The sequence below is a fragment of the Pleurodeles waltl genome, chromosome 9 (genome assembly GCF_031143425.1).
Source record: "Pleurodeles waltl isolate 20211129_DDA chromosome 9, aPleWal1.hap1.20221129, whole genome shotgun sequence".
NCBI classification, from domain to species: Eukaryota; Metazoa; Chordata; class Amphibia; order Caudata; family Salamandridae; genus Pleurodeles; species Pleurodeles waltl.
The window spans coordinates 1151074735-1151096816 of record NC_090448.1 but is presented as its reverse complement, the minus strand read 5'-3'; the positions used below and the strand labels follow the sequence as shown (position 1 = coordinate 1151096816).

At 43.3% G+C, this 22082-nt stretch overlaps 1 protein-coding gene across 9 annotated transcripts in view; it reads left to right on the top strand.

The window, feature by feature from the left end:
• RYR3 (ryanodine receptor 3) overlaps positions 1-22082 on the top strand; it is a 1450647-nt gene that overhangs the window by 1071436 nt on the left and 357129 nt on the right. For all 9 annotated transcript variants that reach the window (XM_069208992.1, XM_069208994.1, XM_069208991.1 and 6 more), the window contains 5 exons: positions 3726-3777; positions 15474-15521; positions 16455-16554; positions 18169-18248; positions 21987-22063. In XM_069208992.1, the coding sequence (XP_069065093.1) occupies positions 3726-3777; positions 15474-15521; positions 16455-16554; positions 18169-18248; positions 21987-22063 (357 nt within the window). The remainder of the gene's footprint in view (positions 1-3725; positions 3778-15473; positions 15522-16454; positions 16555-18168; positions 18249-21986; positions 22064-22082) is intronic.

Sequence of the window (22082 nt, the reverse complement as noted above, 5' to 3'; positions counted from 1 at the left end):
GCAGAATCTTACAACACACCTGATTTCTGGGCTCTTTTGAGTTGGGCTCCTGAATACACACTCCCTTCACACTGATGTGCTTTTACGTAATCTAATTTTAGATCCTGGACAGTTCTTGGTGTAATCACCATCTGGCAATTTACCACGCATAATTTTCCATCCCCGAATTTTGCCTGACAGGGACATTTAGCCTCAGTGGCTCCATTGGTGATTGTCTTTATGCTAATTGGCTATCGTCAGAGTCCATGCTCCCCTACTGGGGGCCTTTCACATGAGACAACAGCTCTGGGTATGGCAGTGGGGCCAGCTAGAATATCAATTCCTTGGGTTCTGCTGAAACCAGTTTTAAAACGTAATTTTAAGACAATGAAAATAGGGTGGCAGAACTTGTCCTTGATGAGGAACAACAGAGAACAAAAGGTCACAACTCATCAGTAGTATTGTGTTTTCAAGCATTGTTTGGTTCGAAATCGGATGTTGGAGGGGTATCTAAACCATGTCCAAGCTACTATAAAGGCAGTAGTTGAAAGATCAATAACTTCTTGCATAAATGTAGCTAATATGTTTAGCTCCTTGTTGGTATCTAAAATGCAGATCAGGTAATTGCTTCATACCAACCTAAACCCCAGCTTCATCAGTGTGCATCTTTGCAGGAGACAGCAAGAAATCCACTGAGACAATGGATCTGTGACTGTCATCTGAAGACAGAACATCTCATTTGTTGAACAAATGGCTGATACCCAATGAGCAGGCCACATGAGCACTTGTTTACCTATAACGAAGCCTGGTGGAACCTACGATGCCAGCAGTGGAGAAGCCCCATTCTGTTCCAGGTGTCCACAGTCAAGCAGCCAGAAAATAAAAACTAAGGGTGGGTGGAACTCGCAGTTTCACTCTGTTGAATTCCACAGAGTTACAGAAAAACTCTGCAAAGTTCCTTGGAATTCCACCAATGGGTGGAAAATATCCTGCTTAGGTTGCAATCTAGCGCGGGTAGCGAAAGCAGCACTGAAAATCAACGTGAACTGCACTATGCATTGTGCAAGGCCATTTGAGTAGATTATGCTGCCACTCAAGAAGAAAATCTGCTTGAACAGCTGCAAGTCTACTCGAACCGCAGCCCTCTCTGACTACAACTGCTCACATCTACAGGAATTGTTTAAAAAAGGCACCGGAAAGCTCTGTGGTGGCTGGAAATCGCTCCAGGGACAAGAAAATCTTGCTTACAAGCGCATTGTGAAGACTTGCATGTTCCTGCGAGGTGGGAACGACAGAATAATTCTGCCACGACATGACTGGCAGAATTTAGAAGGAACTCCGTTTTACATGCATGACGCAGAACAACCCCAGTTCTGAGAGTGGAGATATAATTCCATTTGGACCTAATAAACACCCATTCATTCTCGTTGCAAATTTCTAACAGATCATGGGCCTCCAGAGAGCCTGGTGCTTCACACATCTTTAGCGAAGTGTTTCCCTAATGACTTTCTGTCCTTACAGCTAAACAGGGAATCAAAACGTATAAATACCATGGGGATGAATGTCTTCAGCACTGGCAGATTGCCAAGACAGGAATCTGTTGCAGTAAGGCAGAGCTAGATGGACGCATCACAATTGTTGTCAGAATATCATAGATAAAAATATCCTGTCCTATATATCATTTACCAAAATACTTTCCACTTTGGTGTGAAATTTCTGCTCTCAGCACCAATGTGATATTTAGCATACAATATTATTGACAGACAATGTTGTGTCTACGATATTCTTGTGGTACACCATCGCAACAAATGTTGCTCACTAATCTTGGTACGGTGGACTCAGTGGCTTGGCAAATAGGTGCAGATGTGACATCCATAGACGTGTGGAGGAGGTCTTCAGGTTTTTATGAGGAAGACATGCATTTTGACAGTGGGGAGCTCTTTAGGATAACGTCTGACACCTCATGAGAATGATTGAAACAGATCAACGCTATTCTATGGTGCTTGGGACTGACACCCCCGGCAAGTTGGATCAACCAGCAATGTAGGGCATTCAGAGAGTATTTTTGGCCCAGTTACCCAAGCATATGCATTTCTCCTGCTTCGGCTGGACAGGAGCCCATGGGAAAACAACAGCAAAAATAAGCCTGGCAGTCCCGAGCAGGAAAGCACAAAAATGACCCTAACACCAAGTTACAGTGCCTTCAGCGGAGCTACTATGGTGGCGGCTCCTCTGAAGCAGAGGGATTTTCACTAGGCAGGTGGAGATCTCTAAATATGGCAGACTTTAGTACACCGGAGCAGCAGAGTACACCCCTCTACCACCCTGGAAGAAAGGAGTACAGTCCACCAAAGTCTATATAGGCCCGAGGATATATCCCTTTGGTAACACTTTTTATCATGACCGCTATATCTTCTAAAACCTTCTTCATCGCCATTTCAGCTCTCCTCTTCTTATACATTTGTTTTTTCTCCTATTCATTTGTTTCCCCATGTTTTTTTGCCCTGGGCTCACTGAAGTGGAACATTGGGCAGAACTGGCTGCCCCACATGGTAGGTGCCTTTGTGGAGTAGCTACATCTCTTCTGATGGTGACGTTTGACACTGCAGCTGTTTACTCCTCTGGCTCCAAGTGGGTGAATTGATTCAGAATTGTTCTCGATCAAATCTGATGTCTAAGCCTACTTCTAAAATGAGAAATTTGCAGAAAGATAGTGCCCATTAGAAAAGCTGCTGCCAGACGTAGTTAACGTATTTTTAATTTATTGTTTTGTTAAACCCCCCTCTTCTGGGCGGCTGGCATGACGAACTCTTGAATATAGCTTGACAGGTATATGCAGCTCATCCTTTGTTTATGTGTAATAGGCAAGTGACACCACATGTGACTCAAAATGATTTCATGACAAGTAAATGGAAAATGTTTCCGCGAGGATAGAAATGTATTATCATAATTTTTGTTTGCCTAATTGATCCATTTCATGAGCGACTGGATTTGGAGTACGGATGGAAAGGTGAACAAAGATGTAGGGTGGAAATAGATGGCATAGGTAATCATTGCATTCAGCCTCATTTTACTTTGCATGTGGTGAGTCAAATGAACCTGCCAAAGCCGGAAAACTTGTTTACGGTCTAGGCAAAGAGGGAAAGGTGAAATGAACATGGTGCCTGGGTAGTGCTTGGTGACAATGCTGGTTGTCATGCAGTTATTTGCATTGATTTGAGGGCTGAGGGCACTCAGCTATAAGTTAGGTAGACCTTATTTGAAGTGAAGGAGAATGCGCAACAAGGTACTAGGGAGCTGAATTTTGCGATCTGATGTGTAATACACCACCGCCCTCATTTACTAAAGTTTACTAGGGGGTTTGCAAAGCTCAACACCATTTAGCAGTGAGCAGCCAGGCCTATAGAATAGTGAGTAAAACATTTTATGTAACATTGTGCGAGTGCAAGCATTAAACTTTAGCAAATGAGGGCTGATATTTTCAACATTATGCCAATAACCCCTCCCTCAGTTGTACAAATCACCGGTGTGTTAAAGCATGGACAGCCATTGTACGGGCATCTCCCCTATCAGGGGTGCAAGAGCACACTTTGTCCGCACAGGATTACACTTCATTTAAGAGATGTGTATGGCTTTGTTGCATCTTAAAAATCTGATGTGTATGTCTTTGTTGCATCTTAAAAAATGTGTTTTTGGAAGGACTGAAAAGGTGACAATGTAACATTTACATTATTTTTCTCTGCTAGCAAACTGGAAGATGACCCTTTGTACACGGCCTACTCCGCCATGATGGCGAAGGTGAGCAAAGTGGGGAAGTGCTAGCAAGAAGCATGGTAACGAAAGGAGGGAGGACTGCATTTGGGAATAAAGAGAGTGAGTGAGGGATTGTGTGCTGAAGTGGGGGATTGATGGTAGAGGCCATTCTCGAGAGATGTCTAAGATGTCTAAGACAAATCCACAATCTCATGTGTAAGGATATCTGTCATAAGGTAAATATAGCCTAAAATCTGCACCGAGTCAAAAAGGTAGCAAATTGACTTTAATCAATTTGTGTTTCTCATAGAAGTAGGCTTACAGAAAATTGACTTCATTGCTGGCACTGTGTTTAAAGCAGAAACCGTTTTCTCCATTTCCTTATCTATACACACTCAAAAGGTGCAAAATTAGTTTTCTTTACTTTTTCTAATACTGTGGCGTACAGCAGTAGGAGTTCAAATGTACAAAGCGAATCCCTCATCGTGGGGCTATCTACAGAGTACTATTATGTAGAATTGTTCCTTTGGAGAGAAAGGATCCTACAACAAATTGTGCACCTTTTTGCTTTAAAGTGTGCCTCCTTAAACCAGCCAGTCTACAAAAAATACTGTAAGCCAACAAAGGGCCTATGTGTTCAAATGTAAGCAAGACTGGTGAGAAAGTACCTGTGAACTTCACTGTCATCCATCCCAAATCCATGGACCCTATATTTTACACTCCATTGATGCAGGATGATCTCTAATCAATGAGCCTTTTTGTCAATGTTTTAGATTTTTTTGTCATCCCTTTATCCAGCCTAGGAGTGTCTTTCTTTCTGATAGAGACTTCTAGCCACAGATTCCTCCTCTTATAAATATTCCCCAAGCATCAGACTAGATACTGAAACTTTTCAGCAGTACCTCGGAGCTGTCAGGTGCGGTCGTGCGGCTCCGCACTGAAGCCGGTCCATTCTGGCAGTGACCTGCAAGCCTATATAGCTGCCACACCTCTACTTTTATACTTGGAGCCAAGGAGGTCAGCATCATTATAGACACTCCCAGAGATGAAAAAGTGTCCCACAAAGGTCTTGAATTCCATAGCAATCTATTAATTAAAAAAAATCACCTCTCACTACCATTTATGTCCTGACCAGAGGAAGGATAGCATAGTTTGTTCTAAAATGATAATCAAATTCTCGCAGGTGGACATTAGATATCATTTTGATGTAACACACATCCACACACAAGTTCAAATAAAAACTGTGCAAGGAATAATTCCTTTCTCTAACAGGGAACTATCGTTTGAAATATTGCCCAGAGGAGCTGTAAGTTCCGATTTAGCGTTTCACAAATAAAGGAAGGGATGATACACTTTCCCAGCCATGCATGTGCAATTGGCTATCTCCACCTGCCTCTGTCAATAGGCCAGTTCCACTTATCTCCATTTTGGAATTCTCTGTGAATTAGAGACAATGATACTTTCTTGTCTAAATGAAAGGACAGTTCGTGATTTCAGACATCAACAAAGTAACAGGCCCCAAAGGGCAATATGCTGTCCCTTCATAGATGACAAACAGGTTTCTGGGTATTCATTTGCATGCAGTAAGGCTATATATGGCTGCTGATGGAAGATTTCACCTTATTCACTAGTTTTCAATTACAAACTATGGGCCAGATATACAATATTCTCATGCAGCGCAGCACCCAAAGTTGCTGCGCTGTGTTGCATTGTGTGAGAGGGGAGAGAAGGACAACTATTCTCTATGAGGGAGAGAATGCATCTTCTGCACTTAGACTCGGCAATGGACATGTCAAATACTGTTTTTAGACAACTGTCCGGATGCACCGTCTTAAGCAAACAAGGAGGGTTAAGAGCTGCTTCTTTTGGGCCTGAAATCCCAAATAAAGCCATGGACATGACTTCACAAAGAATGCGAACAATGCTCTTCAGTGTATTAAGGCAGAGATGGGCACAGCCAGATCTTTGGGTGCTCTGCAACAATGACGGCCTCAGTGCTTTCAAGGAAGATAGAGAATGCAGCTGTACAGATTTCTATACCAAATGTATTGGTAGCCGTTTTATCAACCATTTAATCAGCCTGTCATATTGCCATGATTATGGTCCTCGTTAACACAAGCAGTATCCTTACAGATAGGCACAACCACAGTCCACAAACGCACAAGGACCAGCAAAAGAACCAGGATGCCAGACATCTCTGAAAATTCCCAGGCACCAGATACCAAAATACAGGTCCCAAACATATTGGGGCATGTGGTGGGCAGAAACTCTACCGTCTACAACAATTAGAAAACAATGTCTACAGGCAAATTAATATTAGTTGTGATTCTTCATGGGCATACCCTGAAGTTCACACCACATCTGACAATATCTCAGAAGTCCAGAATAAAACACAACCACCCGTGCTGGTTGAAGGCACATATTCACAAAGTGCTACAGAAAGGAGGCATAAAAATAGTACCCAATCATCATCAGGTACTTCATCATAAAGAAGAAACCCTTGAAAGAGAGGAGTCCCATTCAAGATCTGTACCAACACAGTCACTTTCCAAGAAACCCATAATTACTGCTCCTAATGAGGAATAAATACATGGAATCATTAGAGCTCAAATGTACGTATTACCACATTTCAATTCACAGAAAATATTGCAAGTTCCTGAGATTCAAGGTAGCTGGTTTCCACCACAAGTTTTTAGTTCTTTCCTTTGGCCTTCAATCCCAGAATGTTTTCCAAAAACATGGTTCCTACCGCAGCCCAGATTTGACATATACAGGTTTACTGTTCCCTAGATGGCTTTGTGCTTAAATGCTCATCTATATGTTCTACAAACAGCTCAATGGCACCTGTATCATGCTCTTCAAGTCACTAAGTATTCAGCTAAAACAGAAGCACATCTTATCCAGTTTGGATCCTTCATAGATTCACATTCTTGAATCATCCCCTTCGTCGAAGTGGGAGCCCCACGGTACCTTAGAAAAACAGTAAGTAAGAATAACCATAGGCTATAAAGCTAGCAAACTTAAACGGAGCCTATCCATGTCCTTCTGAAAAAAGAACCAAACTTGATCTTTGACCAACAGCACCCACTTGAATAGTCCCAAAAGAGGATCCTTCCCTCAGATTTTCTATTGCAGGTCGTGTGAAGGGAGTCTCCCTGAGCTCTAGTCCGTTTTTTTCTGTCAGAACAACTTTCTGTTTCAGAATATGTCTGATACCCAGGTCTCAGAGACTGATATGTCTGATACACAGAATGTCTGATACACAGGTCTTAAAAGGCCTTTTTCGTCCTTTTTAAGACGTGTGGCAAAAAAGGCTCCATGTGGATGATCTACATAAGGATTGCCTGTACTGTCTATATCCCAAGCATCAGGTAAAGGACTGCAAGATATGCCGCACATTCTCTGCTAAAACTATGAGGGGCAAAAAATAAAATTTTTGGATCTGGTTACAGGAAAAATTCGGTACTTGAGGTGAGGAGAGTGAGGTGGACCCAAAGCCTCAAAAATGGTCTAGATCTTCTGACCTGGGATGATCTGAGGAGAGCAGAAAACATCACCAAACACATCAAAAGGGCCGGGTCAGACTCCTCCCAGCCATCCTTTCCACATCACAAAAAAGAGACTTGTCAATGTAGTCTTTCTTCAGAGCAGTCGAAATCCAGAAAGGTACCACTTAAATTGAAGTCAACTACCACATTACTGTCGACGATCGTATCGACCATGGCTATGACAGCTACAGTCGCCACTGTCTCATTGATGAGACCATCGTCGACAATGACTTCGTCGATGACGCATCTAAAAACTCCAGTTTCATCTGTGCGGGTGAATGGCACCATGGACTTGACTACGGCTAAAAAGAAACTTCCATCAATGGAATCGTCTACGAGGTCTCCTGCACCGTCAACGATCCACTTGTCAACTAAGACATCGTCGGAGAGACGCTCTTCAGATAAGGCATCATCGTCGAGAACATCAGCAATGGCAACAACACAATCATTGGCGAAGACACCGTCGACGACTGCACCGTAGACTGAAAGCCCACCGTAGACTGAAAGCCCGTTGACGAGACCATTATCGTTGACACCATCAACGACAACACCATCGTCGACAATACCACCATCGGCTATGGCACTAGCGTCAACCAACCCCAAGAGATATAGTGCCACAATGCGATGTGATTAACATCTCTGCTGGGTCCCCTGATCTGCATACAGCAGTCAGGATCTCTACACGTTCCAGGTCTACCTTGCATCCTGAAGACACATCCCCTAGCAAGGTAGCAAGGTATCAACATTGTTACCTAGCTATATGCTCAACTGGGAAGAATCTGAGGATGAGGGGCCATTTGGGGATGCACATAGTCCATCACAATTACATGTCAAATATCAGGATGATGACGATGATTACGAACAGCAGGAAAATGAGTCCTATTATACCCATCATAAGCATTATTATGAGCCAGTGCAACATCAGCCACGTAATACAGTACGAATGCCTGCTTCCTTGGTTCAGGACTTACAGTCCATGCTCCAGGACTATAAAAGGAGGTTTCCAGATTCAGCTCTGGATCAGCCACAACACCCACCTCCTTTTCCAGCGACACCAAGAACCATACATCCACCTCCGTCAACACCTAGGTTTACACCTACTTCCATGATAGCTGTGCCTCCCAGAGAAGACATCACCACCTCAGATGATGAAAAGGAGGAAGGTGAGATCATCACTCCTCAACACCCCAATGATGAATGGGATGACTACTTGGCTCCTATGCCATCCCCTCAGGAGGATATAGGTGGATTTTATAATTTGATGGACAGGGCCTCTCAACGCTTCCAATTACCAACATCAGACTCCCATTCAGAATGTTTTCTCCATGATTTTAAGGAGCAAGCAAGAAAATCGATGAGAGCGATTCCCATTATAGGTTAATCTGGAGAAAAGATTTAAAAAGTGTGAAAAACCCAGCCACATCCCACCAGTGCCACCCAAACTGGACAACAAACAAAAGGCTACAGACGATTCTCCAGCCTGTTGAATAGGGCATCCAAAACCAGACTCCGTTGTGTCTCAAGCAGGCCAAAGGCATTCAAAAAATCCATCTGCTACTATTTCAGCCCACAAGACGAAAAGGGCAGGCGTATGGATAACATAGGAAAGAGGTTTTTATCCATGTCAGCCATTACCGTACGTGCAGCCAACACCTTGGCTATTTTCGGTCATTACGACCGTCAGATGTGGTCTGACATGAGTACCTTCATCAACCTCATCCGAGCGGATAAACAACCCAAGGCAGGTAAAATACTGCAAGAGGGTGATCGCACATCTGCAGAGGCTATCGATTGTGCACTGGATATAGCTTCCACAGGTTTTCAACAACTAGCAGGAGCAGCAGTCTTGCACTGCCAGGGTTGGTTAAAGGCAACCTCATTTAGACCTGAGGTTCAATCAAGAATTCTTGATATGTCCTATGATGGTGAAACCCTGTTCGGCAAGCTCATAGATGATGCCTTATTAGCCATCAAAACAGACACAGATACTGCTCGCTCTCTGGGCACTCTGCAGCACAAGAGGCAACCCTTTGGTGGAGTCAGGGGCTGGAATTTCTCCTCTTTTAGAGGTACCTACCACAGACAGTATCAACAACAGCCCCAGTACAGGCCTACCTACCACCAGTCTTACCAGCAACCACCTACGACAGCTTACGCCAAGCAAGGCGGCAGAAAGAATCTGCCCCCCCAAATCGGGAGGCGACCCATAAACAATGATCCTCATTGGGTGCCGGCTACAGTTCCTTATTTCCCATGAACCAACAAAGTGGGCGCAAACATTTCAAAATACCAATAAAATTGGAAACAGATAACATCAGACAAGTGGGTGTTGGATATAGTGACTCTTGGTCATAAGCTAGAATTTGTGCAGAAACCACCAAACCACCCTCCAGTGAAAACGTACTTGCTTCAAGCAAGATCTCAAATGCTTTCCAAGGGTGTAATAGAGAAGGTTATCATTCTTTAGGGAGGTCTAGGTTTATACTCTCAGTTCTTCCTTGTAAGAAAGAAGTCAGGAGAATGGAGACCTTTTCTAGATCTCAGGCAGTTAAATAAATTCCTGTACAAACAATCCTTCCTTATGATAACCCTGTCAGATATCTTCCATCTTCCCAACATTGGAGATTACATGACATCATTGGATCTCCAAGATGCCTATTTCCACATTCCCATACATCCCAGGCACTGCAAATACCTTTGCTTTACCATAGCCGCTACCCACTATCAATTCAGGGTTCTCCCTTTGGGGTTGAATTCAGCACCAAGGACTTTCATGAAGTGTCTCGCACCAGTGGTGGCTACTCTGTGCAACCAAGGCTTTCAAATGTTCCTGTATCTAGACACCTGGCTACTAAAGGCACTGACTCCGTAACTGGCCTCCAATACCACCAATGTCTGCCCAGCTTTATTTCACAATCTTATTGTGCATCACCAGAAGTCATCCACTATTCCAACACGCAAGACAAGGCCTATCTTTCAATAGAAAGACAACAGAAATTTTCCAACCTCGCTCTCACGATTTCAAAAAGAAGGTTCATTTCTTTCAGAACATTCAAGTCGCTTTTAGGAATGACTTCCTCTTTAATAAACCTTGTTCATCTAACAAGACTGAAGATGAGACCACTACAAGAGGAACTGCAACTTCAATGGATCCAGTGATCTCAGGGGTCCTTTGAGGACTTGATCAAAATCACACCAAGGATGGTAGAAACCCTATGGTGGTGGTCCTAAACCAGTCACATCTTACAGGAGTTAACTTTCCTCACTCCAGTACCAGCCTTCATTATAACAACGGGCACCTCTCTAGATGGCTGGGGAGGTCACTTGCAAGCCATGTGCATTCAAGTGAAATGGTCCAATTCTCACAAGAAAATGCACATAAATCTTTTGGAGCTGAAAGCAATCTCTCTCACACTGAAAGCTTTCCTTCCTTGAATTTCAGGATCTTCAGTGTTGATCCACACAGACAACACAACAAGCATGTATTATGTCAACAAACAGGGAGGAACACGATCTCTCTCCCACTCACGAGAAGCTAAAGTTCTCTGGGACTGGCTCACTCTTCACAAAATATCTCTGATAGCGGAACACGTACCGGGGATTAACAATGTCCTTACAGACACACTCAGCAGGACGAACAACAGTTGCCACGCATGGGAACTCAATCAGAAGGAAGTAGACAAGATCTTTTGATGCTGGGGACGACCAGCCCTGGATCTTTTTGCCGTAGCAAACTTGGATAGAAGACTGAATTCCCAGGACCAAGACTGTCCGGGCCACCTGGGTGCTATGAGTATGAGTTGGCAACCCTCTGCTTTCATCTTCTTGAGAAGTCTGGGGATCAACGGAAAAGGGAGAAAAGCGTATGCAAAGATCCCAGAACATCGCACCAAAAGGGCATTCCCCCACAACCCCAGGAGTGGGAACCGACTGGCATAAATGTGGCATTTGGTGTTCTCGTTGGTGGCAAAAAGATCAAGTTTGGTTCATTTTTCAAAAGGACATGGATAGGCCATATGTTTGTTTGCTAGCATTGTAGCCTATGGTTATTCTTTCTTACTGCTTTTCTAAGGTACCGTGGGACTCCCACTTCAACAATGGGGATGATTCAAGCATGTGAATCTATGAAAGATACTATGACTGGATAACTGTAGTTAACAGGTAAGTTAACTGTTTTCTTCTCTAACACCCTTAAAAATGATTCACTTCTTATGAGCAAACTCAGCAAAATAAAAAATATATTCATCGAGGGACAGACAAATGGCTATAGCTGCACTCAAAACAATACTGAAACAGGAAGACATAATTGTATGCCTGTTGAAACCTTCCAATCTTGATATCATCATGCATAATGTTAAAGCCATTTTGCAAACTACACAAGTCCTATCCACGAGGAACAGGACAAGCAGCGGACTCATATTTCTTGCTCCTTTAAAGACAGGGTAGCTGTGACTGCAAAAAACTAAACACTGTCCTAGTGTCATCATGAGAGATAGTACATGTTCAGGACTCACATTCCTTCACCCGCAAGCTAAATTTTTGGTCACCTTAGATGAAGCAGAAGCTTTCTTCCAGTGGGGTTTGGTCTCCACACAAAAAAACATTTACACATAAAGATACTCATGCTCAGAGCCGTCCGTAGAGAGCTCCTTTCTCCATTGTAGCCACAACTCAGAGTTGTTTGTCCAAGAAGACAACACCGCCACAGTGTTCTATATAAACAAGCAGGATGAATCACACTTTTAAAACCTGTCAACAGAAGAACAAAAACTACAGCAGAACATCTCCTGGGGCAAGCAATAATCAATCAGATTACCTCAGCAGTACCCTAAAAGACTGTGATTGGCGGGGGGAGAAAGACAGTGTCCTGAAGGGAATATTACAGATTTAGGGAAAAACAAAACAATGCTCATAGCTTCACCTGGCTAAGACAGTAATGGGTAACGGACCTACTACAACTGGCACAGGTGCCATCCATACTACTGGAATCGATAGCGGATTTCTTATCCAGATGTTGGAGGCAGATTCTTCACTACAAGCTCTCAGACTCTGATTAGCAGTTTAGCTCCTGATTTCCATTAGTTTGGGAAAACTGATATCCCAGAAGACAGTAAAAATATATGAGCACAAGCCAGAGCTGTTTCTACAAACAAGATATATGTTACCAAATGGAAGAGGTATTGTGTGTGGTGTGAAGCCAAAGGATTATATCCTTTTCACGTACAGGTCCATCAAAATTTCCCATATTTATTGTAATTAGCTTAGTTGGTACTCAAGCATACCTCAATTAAAGTTCATTTGACCGCATCTCACATTTTAAAAGAGCACCTAATGAGCCTTCTATGTAGTTTCACAGATTTGTAAAAGAATTTCTGAAAGGCCTAGTCCGAGTATTCCCACCATATAGAACATCACCAAAAGCTTAGGAACTAAATACGGTTCATTGACAGTTGATGGCAGATCTGTTTGAACCAATTCACAAATCAAACCTAAAATACCTCACCTGAAGGAATGGCATTTCTACTGGTCTTAGCATCTTCAAGAAAAAATAGTGATATATAGGTCTTTAATGTCAGCTAACATCTCTTACAATTCTCAAATGACAAATTCCCCTAAGAACTATCCCAGGTTCATAACTAAAGTTTCAACCAAATTGCGTCTGAATAAACCCATCCTCATAAAGACATTCTTTTAAAATCCGACAAATCTGCCAGAAATAGCTCTGCATTCGCTAGACACCGAGAGATGTTTAAGTTCTATCTAGCAAATAAAATACAATCGGATTCCAGTGTCCTTCTCTAGACCATTTAAAGGCTTCCCATTTACAAAAGAGGGAATATAAAGGTGTGAAGCTGCAGCAATAGCTTTTTGTCGCATGAACTCAGGAAGAGCTCTTACATTCCACGAGAAGCACGGCTACTTCATCAGCACTTTCTGTGGAGTGCACTAATTGATATTTTCTGAGCTGCAACATGGAGGAACAGACACACCTTCATAAAACGCTATTGCTTAGAACCTGTTGCAGACAGATGCAGAGTTGGGACTGGTATTTCTCCATCATCTACAAAAATGGGAAACTGTCTTTTCTAGCTGCCTATCCTCTCATAATGTAATTAATGAATTAAAATGTTAATTCTGCTTACCGTTTTGCTTCACGCATATGAATATATGAAAGGTCCAATGCTGGAAAAATAACGAGTTTCTTAACTATCATTGTGGCTCTCCAACGTTGGTATCTTCCACGGATTTACATGCAGGGTTCTTTTAATAAACCTCAGGCTTTCCCCAGTGTGGGGGAGGGGACATGTTTTGAAGTTTGTTTTGGTTGCAAACTCGCTTTTGGTGTTTGATTAAAAGGAAGACATTTACTCATCTGTTGAGGCTGTTGGACGCCTGAATGATGTGAGTGAAGGGAGAGTGTCTACTCCAGTATCCCCTGCATGCTTTATCCAATGAGTGATGCTGTGGAAGGGAGAGTGTCTACTCCGGTACCCCCTGCATGCTCCATCTCATGCTTGATGCTGTGGAAGGGAGAGCGTCTACTCAAAGATCCCCTGCATGCTTCATCTCATTGGTGAAGCTATGAAAGGGAGAGTGTCTACTCCAGTACCCCCTGAATGTTTTATCTCATGAGACATGCTGTGGAAAGGAGAGTGTCTACTCCAGTAACCCTGCATGCTTCATCTCATGGGGGATGCTGTGGAAGGGAGCGTGTCTACTCCAGTACCCCCTGCATGCTTCGCCTAATGGGTGATGTGGTGTAAGGGAGAATGTCTCCTCCAGTACTGCCCTGTATGCTTCGTCTCATTGATGCTGTGGAAGGGCGACTGTCTACTCCAGTACCCCCTGCATGCTTCATCTCATGAGTGATGCTATGAAAGGGAGTGTGTCTATTCCAGTACCCCCTACATGCTTCATCTCATTGGTGAAGCTATGAAAGGGAGAGTGTCTACTCCAGTACCCCCTGCATGTTTTATCTCACGAGAGATGCTGTGGAAAGGAGAGTGTCTACTCTAGTATGCCTGCATGCTTCATCTCATGGGTGATGCTATGAAAGGGAGGGTGCCTACTACAGTACTCTCTGCATGTTTCGTCTCATGGGTGATGCTGTGGAAGGGAGAGTGTCTCCTCCAGTACCCCCTGCATGCTTCATCTCATGGGTGATGCTATGAAAGAGAGTGTGTCTACTCCAGTACCCCCTGCATGCTTCTTCTCATGGATGATGCTGTGGAAGGGAGAGTTTCTACTCCAGTACTCCATGCATGCTTCGTCTCATGGGTGATGCTGTGGAAGGGGGAGAGTGTCTCCTCCAGTACTCCTTGTATGTTTCATCTCATGGATGCTGTGGAAAGGAGAGTGTCCACTCCAGTACCCCCTGCATGCCTTATCTCATGGGTGAAGCTATGAAAGGGAGTGTGTCTACTGCAGTACCCCCCTGCATGCTTCGTCTCATGGATGATGCTGTGGAAGGAAGAGTGTATACTCTAGTGCCCCCTGCATGCTTCATCTCATGGGTGATGCTATGAAAGAGAGTGTGTCTACTCCAGTACCCCCTGCATGCTTCTTCTCATGGATGATGCTGTGGAAGGTAGAGTGTATACTCCAGTGCCCCCTGCATGCTTCATCTCGTGGGTGATGCTATGAAGGGGAGTGTGTCTACTCCAGTACTCCCTGCGTGCCTTATCTCATGGGTGATGCTGTGGACGGGAGAGTGTCTCCTCCAGTACCCCTTGTATGTTTCGTCTCATGGATGCTGTGGAAAGGAGAGCGTCTACTCCAGTACCCCATGCATGCTTCATCTCATGGGTGATGATATGAAAGAGAGGGTGTCTATTCCAGTACCCTCTGCATGCTTCGTCTCATGGATTATACTGTGGAAGGGAGAGTGTCTACTCCAGTACCCCCTGCTGCTTTATCTAATGGGTGATGCTATGAAAGAGAGTGTGTCTTCTCCAGTCCCCCCTGCATTCTTCGTCTCATGGATGATGCTGTGGAAGGGAGAGTGTGTACTCTAGTGCCCCCCGCTGCTTTATCTCCTGAATGATTCTGTGCCACAGAGATTAAACATATTCTAATACTTTGATAACTTCTGAGCGAGTCAGAAAAAACAGGGTGTTATCTATGACCGTAATGAATAATGTGTATCTGAAAACGTGCCTGAAATTCCTCTTTTTTACCCTGAACTGACCAAAGAGCTGCCAGAGCGAGGAAGAGGAAGAAGAAAAAGAGAAGACATTTGAAGTAAGTGTAACCTGTGGTCTTGTGCTACACCCTGTCCCTCAGTCTCAACATATGCCCCCTACTGACCCAACCCCTGCCCCGCAAGCAGCAGTCTTGCCTCTGTTGTACCACAAACCGGGTGTCCTAGAACTGAAACTTCACCAGAGTCGTGAACCAAGAAGTTGTAATCTACCTAAAACTATGGCTTCATGGTAAACGACGCCTTCTGTTCCCCTACATTGTTGTAAAAAACAATGTTTCTTTATGTTTTTGTATAGCTCTGTTCCCTTTTCGTTTCTGTCTTCTCTGCCAAGCCCCCTCCTTTTCACCTTTCTTCTCTTTCGGTCATTTTCTGCTCCCTTGCCTTTTATGTTGAGTACTGCGCTGATCGCCTGTGAATTTTATGCCAAAAACACAGAATGCAAAGCAATTGAACTTTACTGTTTAGCCAGTGCTTTCATTTCCAGTGCTTTTTGCAACCAGGGTAGGACCAGCAAACCACTTCCCCCGTTTCATTTTCTGCAACTGGTGATTGAACGAAAACAGAGGAACACAATTTCTTTTCATACCTGATATTTAAAGATCATAGGTAGTACTGCTTCAATCTCGGCCTGTGTATTTGCTTTTCACTCTAATGTCACTGTGTAGCGGTTTAATATACCTAAGGCTGATCTTCATCTTGTAAACCATGAAATAAATAAATCTACAAACGAAAAATCACATCAATAAAAGCAGGAATTTTGTGCTATTGAAAACTTTGGGGCAGCAAAGCAATAGTTTCCTTTCTTTATCTTTGAATTTGGAGAAGTGTTAATTCGAGGGTTAATACTGCTTTCATACATACATAGTCATTCTTTAATGAGGGCCTCGATTTTGTACTGTAATCTACCCCGTAGACGGGGGTGAAGGTAGTCTGTCTTCAGTGTTGATGCCTCCAGTTTTTTTCACGCACAGGAAAAGGAGATGGAGAAGCAGAAGACCCTGTACCAGCAGGCGCGTCTGCACGAGCGCGGAGCTGCGGAGATGGTGCTACAGATGATCAGTGCAAGCAAAGGTAGGGGCGGAGCTCAGCAAGCGAAGGCCCTGGCAATCCGCTTATCCAGGTCCTCAAGTCCCGGGTGCATGAGGGGGTCTTCTGCAGGTGCCAAGGGACAGGAGTAGGACTGTGGGAAGATTTTTTTTTGCATCTGCAAAGTTTTGCAGGGCTCCTAATTTTTGCAGTTTTTGGATTTAGGTTCGCCTTCAACCCCATAGGTCCATGTCGAGATCATTTCCACTCAAATTGAACTCAGCCACTATGGAAGATGCTTTTATTGCTCACTGGTCTTTCAGAGAGGATGCAGTCAGCTTCAAAGTACCCGTCCTTCCCAAGCCCCACTGATGTCTCCCTGTATGTTTGCATCTGTAGGGTCTGTAAAAGGAGGTTCTGTAAAGCTCTGGCCTAGCTCCCATGGCAAGAACAAAAGCTCACTGTTTAGCCTTCGGGGCTCTGAATTCCAGTATTTCAGCTCATTAGTGCGGCAGTGAGTGGCTTTTTATAACTGCAGATTTCTTAATAAGTACTTTAAAATACGCGCGCCGAGCTCTGCTGCCACTCCCGAAGTTCACCTTTCTCGTGCTGCTGGCAGGGTGGGTGCCCACGTCCCTCGACGTGCCTGGCTGAGGGGTCAGGCAACACTGCACGTGGTCTTTAGCAAGCTGGGACACGTCCGAGTGTGTTTGGCTTATTTATAAAGTTCAGCAAAAGTTACTTTTATATGCGGTCATTAAAACTCAATACTGAGACTTGAAATCTACAATGTTCTCTCTTGGGACCCTGCAGCAATTACCCGAAAGGAAAGAATGTCACTGGAAGGGTTACAAACAGTAACATGGTTGTCATTTAACAAAGCAAACACTTTGAATATTGATCAGTTGTGGTAACATTAGGAAGCTTTGCCTTCTTCAGAGCAGCAATCACTTTCTGAGTCTTGATGTACGGAATTTGATTCGCATAATTGCGTCAGTTATCAGTGTCCTACTGCCATGCTCGAGAGACCGCAGGAGAGCGTGAAAAAGAAAGGGAAAGCATGTGAGAGACCGAGAAAGAAGAAGAGCTAATGCGAGAGAGAGGTGAAGGGGGGGGGGGGGGGAGGAAGGGACGAGAGAGAGGGGAGTGGTGGGCTGGAGGGGGCCTGCTTCATTGGGCACGAGAACCGCAATGTCCCCCTTTGATCAGCAATGGTTTTACATGGAGTGCTCCAGGGGACTCTTGCTAGAAGTGACCCGGAAGAGGTTAAAGCACGCCTTCTACCGCCTGGCAGGTGAAGAGATGCCTTTGCGTAATCCCACTCACTTGTGTATTACTACAAGGCGGGAACATTTGACTGCTGACCTTGTCCAGGGTAAATATCTCTGGAGTGAGAGTCGGGGAGTTTTAAACATGTAGGGAGAACTCAGCCAGGACCCCGGTAAGCCTGAAAGCGTCACCACGGTGGGATAGGTAAACTAAAAAGTTTTCACGTAGAAAATCTACTGTGACTTCAGCCGTCTATTTTATTGGATGTCTAACCAGCCTAAAAAGGCTCTGATGAATAAGGAGTTATGGGTTGTTTTTGAGCAGGTGAATGATAGGAATACCCTTGCAGTGTTGTGCTCAGATTCCGATTATCTGCCTTCCTTCCTGTAGGTGAGATGAGTCCCATGGTGGTGGAAACCCTGAAGCTCGGTATTGCCATTCTCAATGGTGGCAACACTGTCGTCCAACAGGTATGACCTGCTTTCTCTTTAATTCTACTTTCTTTTCTTTCACATGTTGGCTCTTCCCATTTATATTTTCCTATGTACTTTTTAACTTTTAAAATGAAGACTTCATTGTGTTTATATGTTTTCTAATCTGATTCACCATTCTGTGTCATTTGTTCATTTATTCTTCCTTTGTCTTTATTTATTATTGCAATGTTTTTTCTTTTTTTGATCCCTTGTTTGTTACTCTACATGTTATGTCACCATTCTCTTTCACTCCTTGCATTCCTTTCTACAACTTTCCTCTTAGTGCTGTTCAATTAGTTCTCCATTTTAGGATTTTCAAAGATCCACAAGCTTGAATCATGCCATACTATTAAGCAAGGAGTCCACATTATCCTTGAAATATCAGTGTAATATTAAACAGTCTGAAAGGCTTTACACATGATATTGTCACTTTAGTAGTCCAACCACCTCCTAGTAAAAGATCCAAACTGAAGCCAGTGAGATGAAGGCACAGCGAACACTATTCTCTAAAAGGTTACTATCTAAAATATTTCTGTTACACATCATGTGTGCAGAGTCCCTCGGAGCTCTTCTTAAATATGTTCAAATAAGACGTGCTTACCCCACCCCAAGGGCAGCCTTGTGATTTCTGTGGGATGTTTCTGGAGTTCGAGCAAGCAATACCGGAGTCTTCAAAAAGGGCTGCTCTAGTCATCCATTGAAAGAGATGTGCAATCTTCCAGCTACAAATCAAATAATTTTCCAAACTTACATAAAACGCTCCAAAAAGTGAGCATTTTCAGTACAAATCTGATTCCAAAATTACTTAATTGGACAATGAACCTACAACGCCTTATAAACCATTGCAAAAAAAAGTTGATGACCAAGAAATTCAAGGAACTCAGTCCCTTTGACACCTAAACTACTGACTCCAAACGCTATGATTTTGCCTCTTCCTGAGGGACGTGCAGACCAGTGCAGACCAGTGCCGTCCCCATCTTCCTTTTTGCTATTGTCAACAACAGTCACATCAACAATGAGAACACCAGCAAGAATAACACTGTCAATGTCAGGGAGGATGAAAACAACATTCAACACCAACACTGTCAATGAGGACACTTTGGACAACAACACTGTCCATGACAATTAGCAGGAAAGATACCATCTATTACAGCATCATGTACGAGGCAACCTTCTACATCACCTGTGTTAACCTTTATTTCTGTAAATGGTATTCTATCAAGGCTGCAGCTTGAGTATATGTTGGTCAGGAAAACATTGATGCATCCTCCGCCCAAGCTTCCAGGCAAAGGAGACACAGAAGATGAAGGGCCCTTTAGTCAGCCTTCATCGTGGCACAGTTCAAAGTGAAATGCCAAGTCCCAAACGAGGAAGATTGTCTTCCCTTATAAGCAAATAGAGATCGTTAGGGTGGTTTGGGAGAATGTCACGCTCTCTATGAACCATATGAAAAACTAAAGTGCAACTCGTGATGACACCGTTAGAGGGGAAGAAATGTCTTGGGCCAACCATTGTACAGGTGCCTACTACTTTGGTTAGAGACCTTTAGTAAAACAGTGGTGGATTACTCCTGGAGGTCTCTAGGCCACCTAGTGCTCCAGTTATGCCACAATGTCCTCCACTATCACTACCTACTGCAATACAATCTTAATTGCCTTCTCTACCTTCGCCAACGCAAGAACCTGCATATGCCACCACAGTGACCTCTTCTAAAGCTGCAGATACCGTTAGAACCTGTGGACCCAGCTCAGCCTATATACACTCCCTAGACCTTCAACTTTCCCACTGCAGGAAAGTTACAGTGCAGCTCATGTACATAGGTAAGATGAAATGGTTCTGCTTGTGGTGCTGTAGTCAAACTTTTAACATGATTTTGTATTCGAGAAAAACAAAATCCCAAAGCTAGATTTTGTTTTTGAAGATATTAAATTTCAGTGACCCATACTGCTAGGTTTTACCCAGTGGTGACGGTGAAAACTGGCCATTTGACCACCTACTTTGAACTGGATGGACAGTGAAATAGCCTAATCCCCAATAGCCCTTACTCTGTTGGCTGTCAAAGGAGTATCTCGGTGATGGAGATAGAGAAGCCTCGGTCACTGACATACTTAAGGTCTCATCTGTAAATCAGGCGAGCAGGCCTTAGTTTGGTGGAGAGGCTACTCTTTCAAATTTGTGGTGGACTACCCTCTCCACCAGACTCTAAATGAGCCTCTAAAAACATAATGCAAAGTTTCAGTCAGAGCCAGACTGATCAAAGAGTTTATCAGGGGCCTTTTAGGGCTTTCCCTCCATTGAGACACCCACCATTCTCATGGCATCTGAATACTGTCAGCAAAGTTGATACAACATCATTTTGAACCAATCCACAGAGCAGAAATAAAGTACAATTCACGGAAGGACCTACTCCTACTCTCACCAATAAAAGCAAGGAGAGTCAGTGACTTCCAAGCTTTCACCATTAAAGAACCATTTCTCCAGCTCCACAAAGGCAGTGTCATTTTGAGAATGAACCACCACTTCTTTCCTAAGGTACCCACTGTTTTCATTCTTAATGAACCAGATATATGAAAGATTTTCTTCTAGAAACCGATCCTGGCACCAAAAAGAGCACTGTACACTTAAACCTATCAAGCGATGTCTAAAATTCTCTTTTATAATACCAAGAACATCTTCAAATCTAATTAGCTATTTGGACACTTGGAAAGGCAGACCCTATTCAATCAAGGCAGAGCCTGTTAGATAATGATGCCCATAATCTTATGTCACTAGAAAACAGGCTAACGCCTCAAAAGCCCCATAATGATGCATTAAATAAGGAGCATCTCAACTTCAACTGTCATCTTCACTGGAGTTCTTAAAGAAGATATATGTCTGATGGCAAGCAGACCAGGAAGAATGGACACACCTTATTCAGCACTACTGTTCCGTAGCAGCAGTACAAAGAGACAGCCCATTGGGAAAGACAGTTCTACAAAATATTTTTGGGTAAGGTGAACCTATCTATGTTTACCCGCCATGCACTATTTATTTATGTATGACTGTAGCACTGCTTGCTATTCTGATTCAAGCATATGAATCTATAAAAGATCCACAGCTAAAAGTCACTTACCTACAATTAAAGATCTCCAACCTAGATATCATTCATAGACTCACATGCAGCTGTGCTCCTACCATTTAGAAGTTCATCTATTAGTTAACATTCCTACATACCACTACTATAAAATCTGAGGCATGGTAGCCTTTAAGGAGAATGGTTTTCACTATGCTGTCACCTTGCTGGCTGAGGTTTGGGTCATTTTTAGTGACGTGTTTGGGCTACAAAGAGACACTTTTAAAAACATTTTCAAGCTAGGTTACCATTAAACTGCTATGTCGAAGTTACCTTGGGTCTCCTAGCTTGACAACAGGGAATAATTCAATCATGAGAATGTATGAAAGATCCCCTCACCGAAGAACTGTAATTACAGGTAAGCGTCTATTCTTTTTTTATTTGCTTGCTTTCTTTTCTTTCCTCATATGTTCAGTTTCTTTATCTTACTGTGTCCCAACCAAGAGATAACAGCCTGCAAGAAACCTCTGAGTTTACCAATTGTAAATTTTTTTTTTATATATGTCCTCTTCTCAACCATCACCCTCACATCCTCACTGACTACCAAAGATTTGCTATACCTAGAAAATAATGCAGAACTACTAGATAAAGTATTTACATCTTCTTTGTTTTGTTTTGTTTAGAAAATGTTGGATTACCTGAAAGAGAAGAAAGATGCTGGTTTTTTCCAGAGTTTGTCTGGCCTGATGCAATCCTGCAGGTAAACTGCTAGAAACTAA